Source organism: Taudactylus pleione, unplaced genomic scaffold, assembly GCF_031769625.1.
Source record: "Taudactylus pleione unplaced genomic scaffold, aTauple2 ptg000573l, whole genome shotgun sequence".
In the NCBI taxonomy this organism is placed as follows: domain Eukaryota; kingdom Metazoa; phylum Chordata; class Amphibia; order Anura; family Myobatrachidae; genus Taudactylus; species Taudactylus pleione.
The window spans coordinates 3,093,140-3,109,902 of record NW_028284975.1 but is presented as its reverse complement, the minus strand read 5'-3'; the positions used below and the strand labels follow the sequence as shown (position 1 = coordinate 3,109,902).

The 16,763-nt window shown below is 41.7% G+C and overlaps 1 protein-coding gene across 6 annotated transcripts in view; it reads left to right on the top strand.

Annotated features, from left to right (window-relative positions):
- The first annotated feature begins 7,259 nt into the window (after positions 1-7,259).
- Positions 7,260-16,763, top strand: part of PPP3CA (protein phosphatase 3 catalytic subunit alpha) — a 246,615-nt gene continuing 237,111 nt past the window's right edge. For 2 of the 6 annotated variants that reach the window (XM_088453222.1, XM_088453221.1), the window contains exon 1: positions 7,260-7,954. In XM_088453222.1, the coding sequence (XP_088309348.1) occupies positions 7,897-7,954 (58 nt within the window). In that variant the 5' untranslated portion in view covers positions 7,260-7,896. Of the gene's footprint in view, positions 7,955-8,507; positions 8,557-16,763 lie in introns of those variants that run through there. The other 4 variants (XM_088453225.1, XM_088453223.1, XM_088453224.1 and 1 more) reach the window with 3 other exon arrangements.

Here is a 16,763-nt window from a genome sequence, read left to right as displayed (position 1 = left end):
TTATGTCAGTACACATCAAGGAACTTCTTCACAAAACCACTAATCTTTTTTATGGACATAATAGCTATGAAACATCAGAGCATATTGAAATGTCAGAATGATGTGCATGCCATCAGGTACATCAGGGGTGTGTCAAATCATTTAAACTTGCATCAATAAGTTATAGTTTTGCATATGTTTTGCATTTTCCAAAATGCAGCACTTACTCAGCCAATAATTCTGTGACCAGGCTCAGTCTCGCACTAACACTGGCAGTGCCTGATAAACTGTCAGTGTCTGGACTCTGCAGAGAGTATTAAGCCACCGCAAACAAGGCGAAGGTTATGTCATATTCAAACATACATATATGGGGCTTAGAAACATACATGGAATCCTACTTTAGTTTATGGACCCTCATATATGTGATCCAGCATGGTTCACAAGACTACATATTTCAATTAATTAATAGCAGGTACATCAGGGGTGTGTCAAATCATTTAAACTTGCATCAATAAGTTATAGTTTTGCATATGTTTTGCATTTTCCAAAATGCAGCACTTACTCAGCCAATAATTCTGTGACCAGGCTCAGTCTCGCACTAACACTGGCAGTGCCTGATAAACTGTCAGTGTCTGGACTCTGCAGAGAGTATTAAGCCACCGCAAACAAGGCGAAGGTTATGTCATATTCAAACATACATATATGGGGCTTAGAAACATACATGGAATCCTACTTTAGTTTATGGACCCTCATATATGTGATCCAGCATGGTTCACAAGACTACATATTTCAATTAATTAATAGCAGGTACATCAGGGGTGTGTCAAATCATTTAAACTTGCATCAATAAGTTATAGTTTTGCATATGTTTTGCATTTTCCAAAATGCAGCACTTACTCAGCCAATAATTCTGTGACTAGAATGAATACTATACTGTGTGGCATAATTTGTATAAGGGTCTCTGGCCCTGATTCAGAGCCGGACTCTCTGACAGAGCGCTCGTTCTGAATCAGGGCCGTCCCTACTACTTTTTGGAGCGGCCTCCTGGCCGCTTGCATAGCTGTGGGTGACCACCCACAGCAATAGCGAGCGGCCATAATGATGGTCGCGATGGTCAAGACCATCGGGCTTGCGACAAGACCCTGCGGTAGGGTCTCGCTGCCGCAAGCCCAGAAGTGCTTTTGGCTCTATCAGAGCCAAAAGCACTCCCACTGACATCACTAGTGATGTCAGTGGGGCCGGCCCCAGACGGTAGGCGTTCCCATGTCTGGGCAGCAACTCCCCCGGCACGCCCACCAAAGGGGGCATGCTGTCAATCAACATCGACAGCATGCCCCCTTCGGCTTGGCCGTCATTATTTGGGTCTCGCGCATGCGCACGACAGAGCCGCCTCCATCATGCGCATGTGCACTTGGGCACCATCGACACGCTTGTGAGCGCTCAGGGCTCGCAAGCGGGTCTGAATCAGGCCCTCTACTCTGTGAGGCATAATATGTATAAGGTGTTCTACTGTGTGGCATAATGTGAATAAGGGCCACTACCATGTTGCGTAATGTGAATAAAGGGCTATAATGAGTGGTGTATGGTGGATAAGGGGCACTACCATGAATAATGGTCACTACTGAGTGTTGTAATGTGAATAAGGAGCACTACTGTGTGGTGTAATGTGAATATAAGGAACTACAGTGTGGTGTAATTATTATTATTATAGTTTATTTATATGGCGCCACAAGTATTCCGCAGCACCTTACAAAGTACATAAACAAATAAATGACCAGTGACTTACAGTACAATACAAGTCAGTACAAGGACATGGATAATATACATTGCTACATTAGTGACCATAACTCCCAAATAAGCAACAGAGCACAAGCATCCAAGTATTAGGTGCTCTAGTGGGGAATAAAGAGTAGATGAAAGTAAAGTGAAGCACAAGAGGGTAGAGGGCCCTGTTCGTAAGAGCTTACATTCTAAAGGGGGGGGCAGACAAACAGGCGTGACACATATTGGGTAGACAGTGAGGAAGGAGCATGTAGCAGCAAGTTAGGATGAGAGCTGGAAGGCTTTGATGAAGTAGTGGGTCTTGAGAGCCCCTTTGAAGGATTGTAGAGAGGTGGAAAGTCTGATGGGGAGAGGAAGAAAGCTCCAAAGGTGGGGAGCAGCACGGGCAAAATCTTGGAGGTGGGAGTGGTAGTAATTAGTTGGCATGAGAGGTGGCATGCACGAAGGGGGCGGACAGGAAAGTGAAGGGAGATGAGGTCAGAGATGTAAATGGGAGAGGAATGGGTGAGGGATTTTTAAGCAAGTGGAAGAACCTTGAATTGGGTTCTGAAGGGGAAGGGGAGCCAGTGGAGGACTTGTAGGAGAGGGGAGGCAGAGGTGGAATGTTTGGAGAGGAAGATGAGCTGAGCAGCAGCATTGAGGATAGATTGGAGAGGAGAGAGATGGGAGTTGTGGGGGGGGGGGCAGATACAGTAGGAGGAGGTTACAGTAGTCCAATCTGGAGATGACCAGTGAGTGTATGAAGGTTTTAATAGTATCCTGGGTGAGAAAGGGTCTTGGAAATAGTTTTGAGATGGAAACTACAGGACTGCGAGAGGTGCTGTATATATGGTCTAAAGGAGAGGGAGGAGTTCAGGATAACTCCAAGACAGCACACTTTGGGGCTAGAGGAGATAGTTGTGCCATCAATTACTAATGAAATTGTGGGAAGTGTGAATATGTGGGAGGGTGGGAAGATGATCAGCTCAGTCTAGACATATTAAGTTTAAGAAATTGCTGGGACATCCAGGAAGATATAGCAGAGAGACAGTTGGAGATAGTAGTGAGGAGAGGGGGAGAGGTCAGGGGAGGAAAATTAGATCGGAGTATCATCAGCATAGAGATATTGGAGGGCAAAAGAGCTGATAAGTTCACCTAGGGAGGACATATATAGGTAGAGTAGGAGAGGTCCAAGAACAAAATCTTAGGAAACACCTACTGTAAGAGGATGTGTGGGGGAAGAGGAGCCATGAGAAGAGACAGAGAAGGTTCGGCCAGAGAGGTATGAGGACAGCCAGGAGAGGGCAGTGTCACGTAGACCAAGGGAGTGAAAGATTTACAGCAGGAGAGGGTAGTCCACAGTGTTGAAAGCAGCAGAGAGGTTGAGGACAATGAGCAGAGAGTAGTGGCCCTTGGGTTTGGCAGCAAGGAGGTCATTATGAATAAGAGGCACTACTGTGTAGTGTAATGTGCATAAGGTTGCACTACTGTGTGGCATAAATTGAATTGGGATTATTATTGTTTGTCCATGCCCTTTTCTGATTAGACAACAACTTTTCTGGGACGTGCACCTTCATAGAGTCTGTTCAGAGTTTACTTAAGGCCATAGGGTTTTCTTCAAGTTGACCTCTGGTGAACCCACTCTTCTTGGAAGAAGGAAAATAGCTGAAATGGATGCATCACTAAGAGCAATCATCCCTAAAAGCTCAAAATCGTTATTTGCGACCCAATCACCTATCATCCAGATAGATGATCATATGTTACATCAATGTGCCAGTTGCCTTCCAGAAGAGAAAGTTAGCTGTATGATTAAGAAAACCCACATCAGAGATAGAATAGTGGCAGGGATTTATGGGGTAGGAAGTACTAACACAGGTGTTAGGCCTAGGCACTGTAAAATAGTGATATAGATAAATACTGGACCTCCAGCCTTGGGATGTAAGGTAAAAATTTGTCCCATAGGAGAGAAAATGGACAAAACATTTCCTTGCATAAAAAATAAAATATGTAAGAACACAATGGCAGAACATTATTAATTGGAGTATAGAATAAAAATGGTGAAAATATAGATGCCAAAACAGTTTTTCTAAGATAAATAGAAATGATCATAGACTATTCTCCAGTAAAACAGCCAATCTTTTAAATAATGTACTGTATTTACTTTACTTTAAAATAGCCTTCCTTGCTTACCCCCTCTTTCTCTGTTATATATGTCTATGTCATATATATATATATATATATATATATATATATATATATATATAAGAAGTGTGTTGGTGTGCTACTCCTTTTTAACAACCATTTTATTGTCATGCAGTGACTGTAGCAAAGAACATAGAAGTCTATGTTTTAGGTGGTAGCCTCTTAGCAAATGGTACCTCAACTTTAGATTCTAACACAGCTGAGATCAACATGGGAGACTTATATTAAAAGGAAACTCATTAAAATTTTACAACGGGTTCTGAAGTGTAAAATTTTTTATATATTACACCATTACCCAGAATATACATATGTCTGCACTAACATTCCATGTCTAAAGCTGTCCATAAACTGTACAATAATTGTGCAAACAAGTCAACCAAATGACTGGTTTATATGAATATTATTCATTGTATGGACCTGAACAATAATTATTAACAGTCTGAAAATGGTGGAATTGATTATCAAAGCTGTCCAATCCACCTGAGCGTTGTTCAGCTCACTCCAGTGAATGGAGGTGTGAATGAATGTGCAATTTACCAAGCTGGCCTTGGTATCTGTTGACATTGTAACCTATGGGCTACTTTCAGCAACATTTGTAGGGAGAAGAGTACGTAGGATCCATCTCCTGTAATGGCAACTCACTCATGCGTGGGTCAATTGACCACACATATGCAGTAGCATGACCGGCTCCCAAAGCAGCAAATAAAGTGATCGCATTCGCACTCCTTTCAGAGCCCTGTCCCTGCATGTGTATTTTAATACATTCTCATGCTACACAATAATTGGCAATAAGAAATTATAATTAACCAGTCTAAAATAAGTAATACCAATAATAATAATAATTAATAAATATGCCACCAAATCACTTCTATGTATAATTTTTTTTTGTACTATCTGGTAGAGTTTTGTTGAATCTTTGAAATAAGATGATACTGGATTTAAATAAAAATAATCTCCAGACAATTTATACTGTATACTATTTTGTATGACATATCCATATTTTGCATATATTTGATTTCAGCACTGCCCTGGATCTATCTTATATTTACAATTCATTGGTCTGTTTGTTTGTTTGTCTGTCTGTCTGTCCAGTTATTCATTCGGATACCCCTGCACCGATTTTGATGAAACCAGTATGAGGTGGCCCAGATTTTAGGGGGGGTGAGGGTCCCGGTCGGACTTCCTGTTGGTTTGTGCTGGGCAGAACTCTGACTTGTGGAGCCAGTTCTGAGCCTTCCACTGGATGGATTTAGACAAAAATGTCACAGAGTGGTACCATTGGATCCCAGAAGACATACTAGGGGGCTGAGATCCCGGTCAGACCTCCCGTTGGTGTACACTGGGCAGAACTTTGACCCGGGGAGTTTGTTCTAGGCCTTCCACTGGATGGATTTGGAGAGTGGCAATTGTTCTGGGATGACTAATGGAGTGATTGGGGTCCCGGTGTGACCTCACGGAGGAGTGCATCGGGCAGAACTTTGACTCAGGGATCCTGTTCTGGGGCATCCAATGGATACATTTGGATGACATCATATCATTTAGACAAAAACTTCACAGCGTGGTAACATTGGATCCCAGAAAGCATACTAGGTGGTTGAGGTCCCGATCAGAACTCCCGTTGGTGTACGCTGGGCAGAACTTTGACCCAGGGACGCTGGGCAGAACTTTGACCCAGGGACGCTGGGCAGAACTTTGACCTCGGGAGCCTGTTCTGGGCCTTCCACTGGATGGATTTGGACGACATCACATAATAAAACTTAACTTGAAGATTTAAATCTTCTAAATATAGTTTAACCAATTATTTTAGCTCCTCAGAAAAACAGTAAAATGTTAAGTGAGTAAAGATTTTTTAGCAAGGAAAGAATATTATATTGATGATCTGGGGCGTTGGAACATTTTTAGGTTGGGGCAAGATAGAATTTAATTTTGGCGCACCCCTTTCCAATTTACCTGGTACAGGGTCTTCTTTCGCAGAGACAATACCATGGGATGGGGGGAGGCCGGTGCCATGGAAATGGAGGAGGACAAAACAGGTGGGGAAAAAAAAGAGGCGTTACAACAAAAGATGAGGGTGGGACCACCAGGGAGTAGGCAGCACCACAGAGGAGCAGGAGGTAGGGGCTGTGCATTATATGGATAGGCTGCATGGCCCCAGCACTTCATGGAGAAGGTGTAATGTGTGGTCTTTTAAGCTAATAGATTGCACAATACACCTCCTCCTCCGTGCAGTACAGGTGACATGCACCCTACTCCTATATTGCACAGTCCATGACCGTCCATGTCTGCTACTCCTCCGGCTGAAACCTCCCAAATGTTTGGGTGGGGGGGCGAGCTGCTTCCTTACCTCCACCCCCATACCGGAACATATGTTGATGATATATGGGAATATAAAGTGAACAAAATGGGCTAATAGAATGAGGAAGACTTTTGAATAAATTAAACTGAACTTTAGGCACCACTACCCATTAACAACCTAGGCTCTCACCTAGGGGGCCCAGTGGGCACGGAGATGCCCAGATTACTCTAACACAGTCCTAATAAGGCTCTGGTGCTATAAGCTAAATGACAACATAGCAAGAGTACAAATTGTATTATTAATGGAAATGTTAGATAAATGTGCAGTAGTTAGAATTTTAACTTTAGTTACTGAAATATCTCCATGCTAATAAAAAAATAAAAATACATTTTTATAATATATATATATATATATATATATATATATATATATATATATTATATACACACACACACACACACATATATTAGTGCACTTTACAGTTAACATGTACAAATTTCACCTAATAAAATAAAACTGCACATTTTTGATTTGATCATAATGACGATATGGGGATGCAGATAAGATTTTCCTCATTTAGATGCACACAGCTCCCTTTAGCAGATGAAGGAAGATCTGGTGTCCTCAATGACCCCATCTTATACTATAATGTATCTCATATTAAACTCTGCAACTATGTATTTACTGACAGTCAGATGCTTTCAGAAAGCTACATAATTGCACCACAGTCACAAACACAAGCCTGTGTAGTAAGATTAGAATCCCGTTATCCAGACATTATAACTACACTATTATTTATCTGTATAAACAGCCATCATATACAGTATATATATAATCCAGCAGGAAGCAAACTGGGCAGTACATGACATGTATGAAAGCCAATAAGGAGTGGATTGCAGGCGGCCAATGAAGAGATCTAATAGAGTCTCCAATGTAAGACTAGATAACATCGTGCATTCACATACACAAGCATCCTGCCTGAGTGCTGTCTGTTTGCTGCATAGGAATCATTACTAGTGGCTGCTGGGGCTTCTCCCTGCTGCTGCCAGGCTGCTCCCAGCACTGTGCTTCCCTCCTCCCACTCCTCCTCCACTTCCTAGTCTGCAGCCCAAGTGACAGCAAAGAGAGCCATAGTAACACCACTGAGGGCTAGGGAAGGGAAATACCTGAAAGGGTTCCTTTTATTGATTGATGGCACAGCTGAGCCAATAGCAGCTGGGAGACCGGGAGCAAGGGGAGGGACAAGAGCTGTAACCCAAACTGGGTGGCTGAGGATAGGTTGAGATCTGATGGTGTAGAGAGAGTGTTAGTGCCTTTGCTGCATGCATGTATGTGTGTGTGTGTCTGTGTGAGAGGGAGAGGGTGAGTGCGTGGAGGCAGTCAGGGAATACAGTGTAGCAGTGTCTCTGTCTGGAGATAGGCTGTTGCATTTCAGTGCTAACTGCAGCAATCTGTGTCTATTTTTTTTTAATTATTGTTTCTGGGGGGGAGGGCTGCTGCTGCTGATATACATATTTCTTCTCTTCATGCTGGAGAACCATATCTGAAAATCCGCAGGAAAGGACATAAAGGCGAAAACTTTGTCACTAAACCGGGATTTAAAGACATTGAGCCCAGTGACAGCCTCTGTTTTATAGAAGTGCACCCTCCGTCTGGACATGTCTGAACACAGGGCGATAGATCCGAAGTTGTCAACGTTGGACAGGGCGGTGAAAGGTAAGGTGGCTGCGGAAAATGGAGGTGTCATATGCTGTGATGATGATGTTGGTGTCACTGCTCAGCTGCTTAGGTGGTTGTGTTATTCTGCATATGGGGGGTCTGGAAGAAGGGAGGCTGCAGTCTCGACAGTCTCTTGCAGCCCACAGGGATCTCTCTGGTCTGTAGTGTTACATTGCAGTATTTGGGGGGGGGGGGGATTAGGGAGGTGGGAGCCGGGGACTGCACAATCCTACACTTCCTTCTTTTAGTACACCTCTCCCACCAGCAGCACATACACATACAGGATTTCACCATGGGGCTGATCATTGGGTTGTTTGCTGCTTTATGTCATCATTCTGCGGTGCTGGCCACTCACTACAATGAGAAGCTACTGCTAGTAAGCAGCCCATTTTAGTCCCCACTAGTGAAATGAATCATTCGGTTGGCATTGGGTGGGGTGGTGTTAGGTTGTAAGGGGAGGATCTTAGATGCTCATTCCCTAATCTACAAAATGGGGACTATCACAATGCTGTATAATTCTTCCAATGCTGCAGATGTGACATCTTAGATCTGTGTGGGCGGCGGATTGTATGATGAATTATGCTGATTTGCTCCCTATGGTGTGGCCTTAATGAATGATGTGATATCGCCTTCTGTATCCATGCAGTATGTGTACACCTATCCGCTATCAAAATGCTCCTCCAATTTTATAATCCTGGATGGATGCTGAATAGCTCCACATCATGGTGTTTATCTTGTCCATTTTTGTTTTTATAAGGAGAGCAGTTGTCTTTATTACAACATCCATCCATCCATCCATCCATCCATCCATCAGTAACATTCCAATGCTCCATAATAACGTGAGGTACCATCTTTCCCATCAAATAGCTTAATTCAGTGCAAAATACATATTTCTATGGAAATCTGAGAGATAATTGGGATGTTCTATGTAATGGGTATAGTCTTTCTTATTTTTAAACAATGAGATGAATTATTAGATATTACAATGTGGTACTGTATATTGCACCAAGGGATTGAATTATGCCCTCGAGGAAGCTGTATTACTTGAGAAAAGCCTGCAGTCAATATGTCCTCACATTGGTGTTTCCCCCAGAGACATGTTTCATTATTATACATACTGTACCTGCCACTTTTTGAGTTTACGTTCTTAACCCCTTTGATACCAGCTGAGGCCTCCAATGCAATGTTATTCTTACATACAGTATCACTTAATGTGACAAGTGTTTCTTATCCCAACATTTTTCAGAATAGATTTATTCTGTTTCTTTTTTTGTTTTGTTTATGATTCCCATCACACAATTTTTTTTTTAATGCTGGGGTTTTTCATGTTCTATCATTATACTAATATGGGGATTACCTAGCACACCATTTGTACATTTTGGAGTACACTGTAGGGGCAATGCCACATTTCATGCTCAAGCTACACATTTTGAATGTGTACATATGGGATATTGCTTAATATACAGTAAGATGTTTGTTTTGCATAATATAAATTTGTTTTGATTACATTTGATTACAAAAACTAGAGACAATGTTCCAAGCATGTCAGAAGTCTGTGCTTAGGGACATTGTCTCTAGTTTTTTTTTTTTTAAATATTGGGTTTTTGCTTGTCAGCTGGTATGGGCTATCAATAAATAAATGAAAGAATTGGATACATATGGTGAAGTGTGTGTATATATATATATATATATATATATATATATCCTTCAGTGTGTGTATATATATATATATATATATATATATATATATATATATATATACATACTGAAGGATATATATATATTTACAGCTCATGATATCAATCTTGACAATGTCATGCTTTAGGATTGCAGCTCTTATGACCCTGAGTCATGGTTATGCACCACAAAAAAATAAATAGAAAAAATTGGAACTGGCTGAACAGCTTTTAACTTTTTTTTTTTTTTTAAACCTTGTTTACTTACATCGTAATTATGATTAGCCGCCCATGAAAAGTCCAAATTATTGCCTTCTTTAGCTCCTGTTTCTACTCGGCTAACTAGTAGCATTTCAGGTTATTTGACATGGTTCTTTAACAGTAGAACAAGAAACGCAGGCTAATTACTATGGAAAAGTATAAGTACTTTGCACAGTTTTTTTTTATTATTATAGCAAAGGTAAAGTTTGATAACTGATATTTGCGGCCAAAAATGTTCTGGATTTGATTAGCATGTACAAATGTTGAATTTGTTTGCACGTACTGAATGCTGTTTAACATTATTTTTTTAGATGCTTTGCATGAAACCATCATGGGAGACTTTTGATAGCATTTGCTCTGTGTATCGTTCTAACAAATGTAAATATTACAATGAAGTTTAAAAAATAAAAAGTTGACTCAAAATCTATAGTGCATTTTCTACAGGTGGTACAGCATGTATGTTATACCCAGCTATGCGGTGCTCAGTGCCTGCAGTCATAGCCATTTCTTGGCTGCTGAAGAGAAGAATGTGGTAGTTTATTTAAGGACATTAATGATATATCTGTAAAAGTGGAATCCACTGTAATAACACACCTACTGTATACCCGGTTATTTATCATGTGACATGAGAGTGGGGTTGGCAGCAAAGCATAAACCAGTGCAGTGTCTGCTTACTAAGATAATGTATAGATCTGTGGGTTTTTTTTTCTGCCATCATATAAAAAGTAAACAGGGATAGTTGGTGCCAGTTGACATTTTATGATGATGATGACATTTTATGTGTACTTTAATTCTTCTCTGCTCACTGTGGCAGGATACTTTTTTTTTCTATTAATACCACTTTCACACAGAAAAAAGCCCAAAACCTGGCTTTTACCCAGCATTTAATACACAGGTTTTTTTGCCGGTCTCGGCCTGTACCCCCTTCACACAGAAAAGCATTTGGACCCGGTAATTTGAGGATCAACCCGGGTATTTCTTCTGTGTGAAAGGGTCAACCCGGGCTGAAATTCCTGGGACTTTGACCCTGGGAAAAACCAGGGTGGAAGTCACGGGAATTACGACCTGGGTTGACACTTTCACGAAGAAAAAGCACCTGTGTTGATCAGCAAATTATCGGGTCCAAATGCTTGCCCTGGGAATTTGCTTTCTGTGTGAAAGGGGTATAAGTGACTTGTGCCCTAGCTTTTTCTTTTCTATCAATACAAAAGTTGTGAAATGTCAACATTTTATGGTGCAAACGGAGTTAGAACTGTCAGTTCCAGATAATATATAGGTAAAGTCGTTGAAAGCAAATAGTACATTTATAGCAGTGCAACATTTATATGGATATCAATTAGGGAATATGCACATTTTATGTCAAAATTCTCTCTGCATATGTTTTTAAATAGGGTGTGAAAACTAACTTAAAGATGCTGGCTTACTGTATGAAGGGTTGTGCACTATGACATGTAAGTAGGCCTGTTCCCTAACACAGTGGCAGTAGTGTTTGGGGCCTTTGGTTCGATTCCAATCCAAGGTGTTGTGTGCATGAAGATTGCATATTCTCTCGCTGTGCTCCAGTTATACCCCTTTTACACCAGAGCAATAACCTGGGTTATTGCTGGGTCGGACCTTAGTGGAAACTGCTCCAAAAAAAACAACCCGGGTCAGTTGACCAAGCAATCCTAATAATAACCTGGTCGAAGTGCATGGTAATACCCATTTTCCACCAAAAATCCGGGTTTGACCTGGGTTTTTGGACATGGTTCCAACCCAGGTCAGATCCCATTTACACAGCACCTTCGATCCAAGTTATTCCTGGGTCAGCCCCGTTCACACTGACCCCGGGTCTGCCCCGCTAAACTTGTGAGGTCATAAATAGTGGGAGGTGACTGCTCCACTATTTATGTGCCACCAATCAGGTCATCTTAGGCATGACCGAGGTCGGATAACCCAGGTCGTGCCATTTACACTGCACCATTATCCAGGTCCATCCTGGGTCCAACCTTGGTAACTTCCTGAGTTGGATTCCCAGGTCACTTGACCCAGGTTATTTTTCTGGGATCCTTTTCCTCTGAGCCGCTACCCGGGAAGTCCCAGCAATGATCTGGGTTATTGCAGCAGTGTTAAAGGGGTATTAATGGTGTCTGACGCCAGGTCTGAACCGGGATGGACCCGTGTACAAAATCTTGGATCGCACCCGGGAGTTATGTGTAAAAAAGGTATTATTCTCATAGTTCACAGATTGTCCTGTGACACAATTTTTGTACTGTTTGTTTGATATTTGAAAATTTAGATTGTAAGCTCCATTGGGGTGCAGCTTGCTGCAGTTGTATAAAATTAACTGATTCAATAGTTCTGGAGTTTTCTACATGTCTGCAGTTGTGTGGCAAATGCCAATAACTAAGTAGACATTTGGTTTAGTCCAACTTGTATTGGACTGTTATGGAATTTTGCTGTGTAATTGCTTTTACAGGCTATTTATTAAGATCACCTGCATTGTGGGGGAATGTTGGTAAAATGGAGTTATCTTTACACGCCCTAATATTTTTATCTCAAGCTTATAGTTGACTGGTTATTTGTGGTTCAGTACAAATTTTGCAGAGAAATGCAGTAGTAAGGTAGAGGCAGTTACATTAGACAGATGTCTTTTATCTGATTCATGCTTCTGGTTTGTAAAATGGGGCAACAGATATTTTGCACTATTCAGATATCAAACTTATAAGCAAATGTGCACAGCAGGACAGTTTTTTTTTTTTTTTTTTTTACAATTCATATCTATCCTTTTTATATAGTGTTCCCGTTAAGCACTTTTAGCAGCGCTGCCCATTTTCTCAATCGTGAAATGCACCCTATCCGTTCTGTAATTCATGAATTGTGCCTTGTCCTCTGTAGAGTAGAAGTGCCACATACTGGGACCACAACAGAGCAACAAGCACAGGCGCAGCAAAGAGCCAGGTGTAGATGCTTGGCCACAATCCAGCCCCTAGGGGTCGTACACAATACAAGAGGGTAGACCCAGGGCTCCCACTGCATGCAGCCGGTGGCCCCCCGTAATCTGAGGATACCCGGAAGCACTGCTTCCCCCACCCCTCCACAGCATAATATGAATTGTGGGCTCTACTTTGTGGTATATGAATTAGCAGTGTGGCATAATATGGTTATTATTGCTTGTAATGTAACACATTGATTATAATTTATTATGATACGAGTTGCATCCAAAATTTTGCCCTTTAAAATTAGAATGTGCCATCAGTGATCAGCACCTTGCCCAATAAATCCTACATTGAACACTATTGAAGTATTATTTATATGAGCCAATAACCAGTTTTATAATATTTTACTTCTTATAAATTTCATTTTAAATTGGAAAATACTGGAGCATGCACAGCTTACAGATAATCGCTCAGCTCTGAAAATATTGGCATAGCATACAACTCTGAATCAGGCCCATAGTTTACAAGAGAAACGATTATTTGCATAGAATCCTCTGACACAATATACTATATTTCGTGCCGAAGATTGCACAGTGTGTGTGCTCCAAAGTGAGTGCTTCTAAGTGAAATTGTATCGGCCGTCGCATCATTTGTTACAACGCTCAGGTGTATATGATGGCATTTGTGCTCTGACAAAAAAAAGTGTAATGATACAGTAAATGAGTGCAACCTGCAGATTGAAAGTAATAATTGCGGATCTTAAAAATGGATCTTTTATAATGCTTTAAATTACATAAACTATTCTAGAAAAAAAAAATTAGATTTTGCTATAATCGTGTCCTCTGAAAATAGCTCAGTTGGCAGCATAAACAGCCATTTTGAGCTTTAACTGCAGTCTTAACTTCTACATTTCCCCGAACAAGCTACAGGCTTCATCCTTAATAGGAAACGGTGTAGAAACATCTGCAAAGAGTTTTGCAAAGAGACGATCTGATGCAAAGTCCAACAATCTGTAATGGGCCCCATACATCTGCGATAGATTGCCGCGATGTTGCAACCCGACATCGCAGGATCGCAGACATCCAACATGTTAGATTTTGACGATCGGGATCAAAAATTGATCGCAATCGTCAAATCGAGTACATTTAACATGTCAATTGTCCGCGATCTGGCGACTGATCGCAGAACATCGTTAGTGGGCGATCGGAAAAATCTGATTCCCCGCAAATGTATAACTTGACTAACGCAAATAATGTTTATGGTTCAATTGTGGAACCATTTCCAGTTGCAGATGGTTCCCAAATACGGTCCTCAAGGCTCACCAACAGTTCAGGTTTTAGAGATATCCATGGTTGAGCACAGGTGGCTAAATCAAATTGAGGTACTAATTAAGGGTATGATTCACTACCGATCGCAACTGTGACTACACACACAGACGGCCGATTGTTGCGTTCTGCACATGCATCGCTGTGCATTTGCGCGAAGGTCTCTGCAATTGGACTGCGATTGCAGCCACTCCACAGACCCATTGCAGAGTGATTGACAGGAAGTGAGCATTTGGGGGTGATGACGGGGGGTGGTTGGCGAAACATAGGCGTGCCAGTGCATTTGAATGCCGTTACAGGGGCGTGCATAAATTAGCCACTGCGATGTCATACGCAGCTTTGGTTTCCACTGCGTGCGATGAGGTTAGCAATTTCTGAGCCGGATCCGTCGTGCGCATGCGTGAGACCCGGATAGTGACGGGCAATCTGTCGCTCCGGGTCTCGTACCAAAGGGGGCGTGCTGTCAATGTTGAGTGACAGCACGCCCTCTTTGGTGGGCGGGCCACGGGAGTGGCTGCCCAAACTGAGGCGTTCCCATGTGAACGCCTACGTTTGGGGCCGGCCCCACTGACATCACGAGTGATGTCAGTGGGAGAGATTTCGGCTCTGTTAGAGCCGAAATCTCTCTGGGGCTTGTGGCAACGAGACCCTACCACAAGGGTCTTGTCGTAAGCCCGATGGTCGCGATGGTCTTGACCATCACGACCATCTTCCTGGCCGCTCGCTATAGCTATGGGTGGTCACCCACAGCTATGCGAGCGGCCAGGAGGCCGTTCTAAAAAAAAAATAGCCCGGCCCTTATTCAGAGCGAGCCTGCTGTGCAGCTGAACCAGAAGAGTAAGGGCAGCTAAATTGGAGACTGGCATGTCAGTAATGCAATTTATTGCTTGTTTTTTTCTATTAATTTTTTATAACTTTGTTATCGTTAACACTAATCTACATATCTAATCATCATAGCATATTCACGTTGTCTGCTGTAAACCCTTGATTGCAAGAAAAATAGCTAGTAAGGTCTCTTTGTTGTGTTCAACTAAATGAAATCAATAAAGTATGTGTGTAATGCTAATCTGTGTTCTATCTTTCCTACATGAAACCATGCTAAATTCTTTAAACCCACTAGGTAACAATTTGTGTTTTTGGGGTTTGAAGTCATAACAATAATTGTCAGAGTGTTTTAATGATTTCACTTGTATGTGTTGTGAAAGGTAATGAGCTGAATTATTTCACGTGAGACACTCTGCAATAAGTGCTGTCTGATATGAGCAGTGCTGGGTAGTGTTCTGCACTCCCATCCTCTTTGGGAATAAGGCACTGTAATAATGGTTTACAGCTCATCCATTGGAAGACAGATGCTCCTGGCTGTTTATCATTACTCCTAAGAGATATCAACAAAAGTTATTTTCAAGGGTTTATGTAATGTTGTCTTTATTAATTTTGCTTGGAGCCAGCTCAGTCTTTCCATCATTTGCACTACTAAGTAATTTTCAAGCATGTTAGTGTGCCAATGCTTTGTATTTCATTTATAGCCAAAATAATTGTCCATTGGAGTTCTGTATAGTTTATAACCAACAATATATTTACTCATATTTTCTTAATGTCTTTAGTTATTATTGGAGATCTTTTTTTTTTATTTTTTTTATTTTTTCAATCGTTCTCACATACAACTAAAAACTAACAGTCTCCTTGCCTGTAGTTATTTGTGAAATATTGATACTTACTTCCGCTGCTTCTAAAGAGGTCAGTGTTATGAGAATTGCTTTCTTGCAAGCATAAAGACCTTGAAACTTGCATTATTCTGAATGCTGTTTTGTCTGTAATGAAAATCTGTGTGCCTGATTCAGAGATGTATGCGAACCCGAAGGTAATGTACCTTCTCTGATGGTGAGAGCACTGCGCATATGTAGGATGTGTACTCTGCATGTGCAGCCCTCCATCTGCGAGTTAGCTCGCAGTGTCTCCATTGCGGGGGCGTTTTTCAGGAGTGACGAGGCCAGGGTCTTCGTTGGTGGATGCAGATTTCCTGGCCTCACAAGCTGTCAGTAACTGACCAGGCTGAGTAAGTCTCATCTTATGCAGCCTGGCCAAAGGAGCAACCATTGTGACTGATGGTTGTGATGGTGTTCCGAGACTGCATCTATGGATGCTGCACTGGAATCGCAGATGCAGCATGGAGTTTCATACAGACACCCCATGCTGCATTTGTATTTGAGTTGGATGGTATTGCACAGCCGCTTCCTTGCCATCCACCTCTACATCAGGCCCTGTGTATAAATATACCTAAGTATCTATTATTTAAAGATAAAAGATTTAAAAGTGCATTATACTGTGTGGAAGGAGTGCCTGCGTATTATACCGAGTGGAAGGAGTGCCTGCGTTCATTATGACCTGCTGTATTTCTCTTGAGCGATAAAAAATTGATCAATGTGGTAGAGCACCTGCCTGCCATTATAGAAAATGTGCATGCTATGGCTGATCTGATGTCTCTCCCAACCATCCCTAGATCTCCTCTTGGATTAAGTTGTACATAGAGACATGTATTGTAGCAGATACAGTTTTGCCGGCCACCACCATGCTTCTAAACTGCTACAGCCAGTCTGAAGGAGAGCAAGCCAAGGGTGAGGGGAGT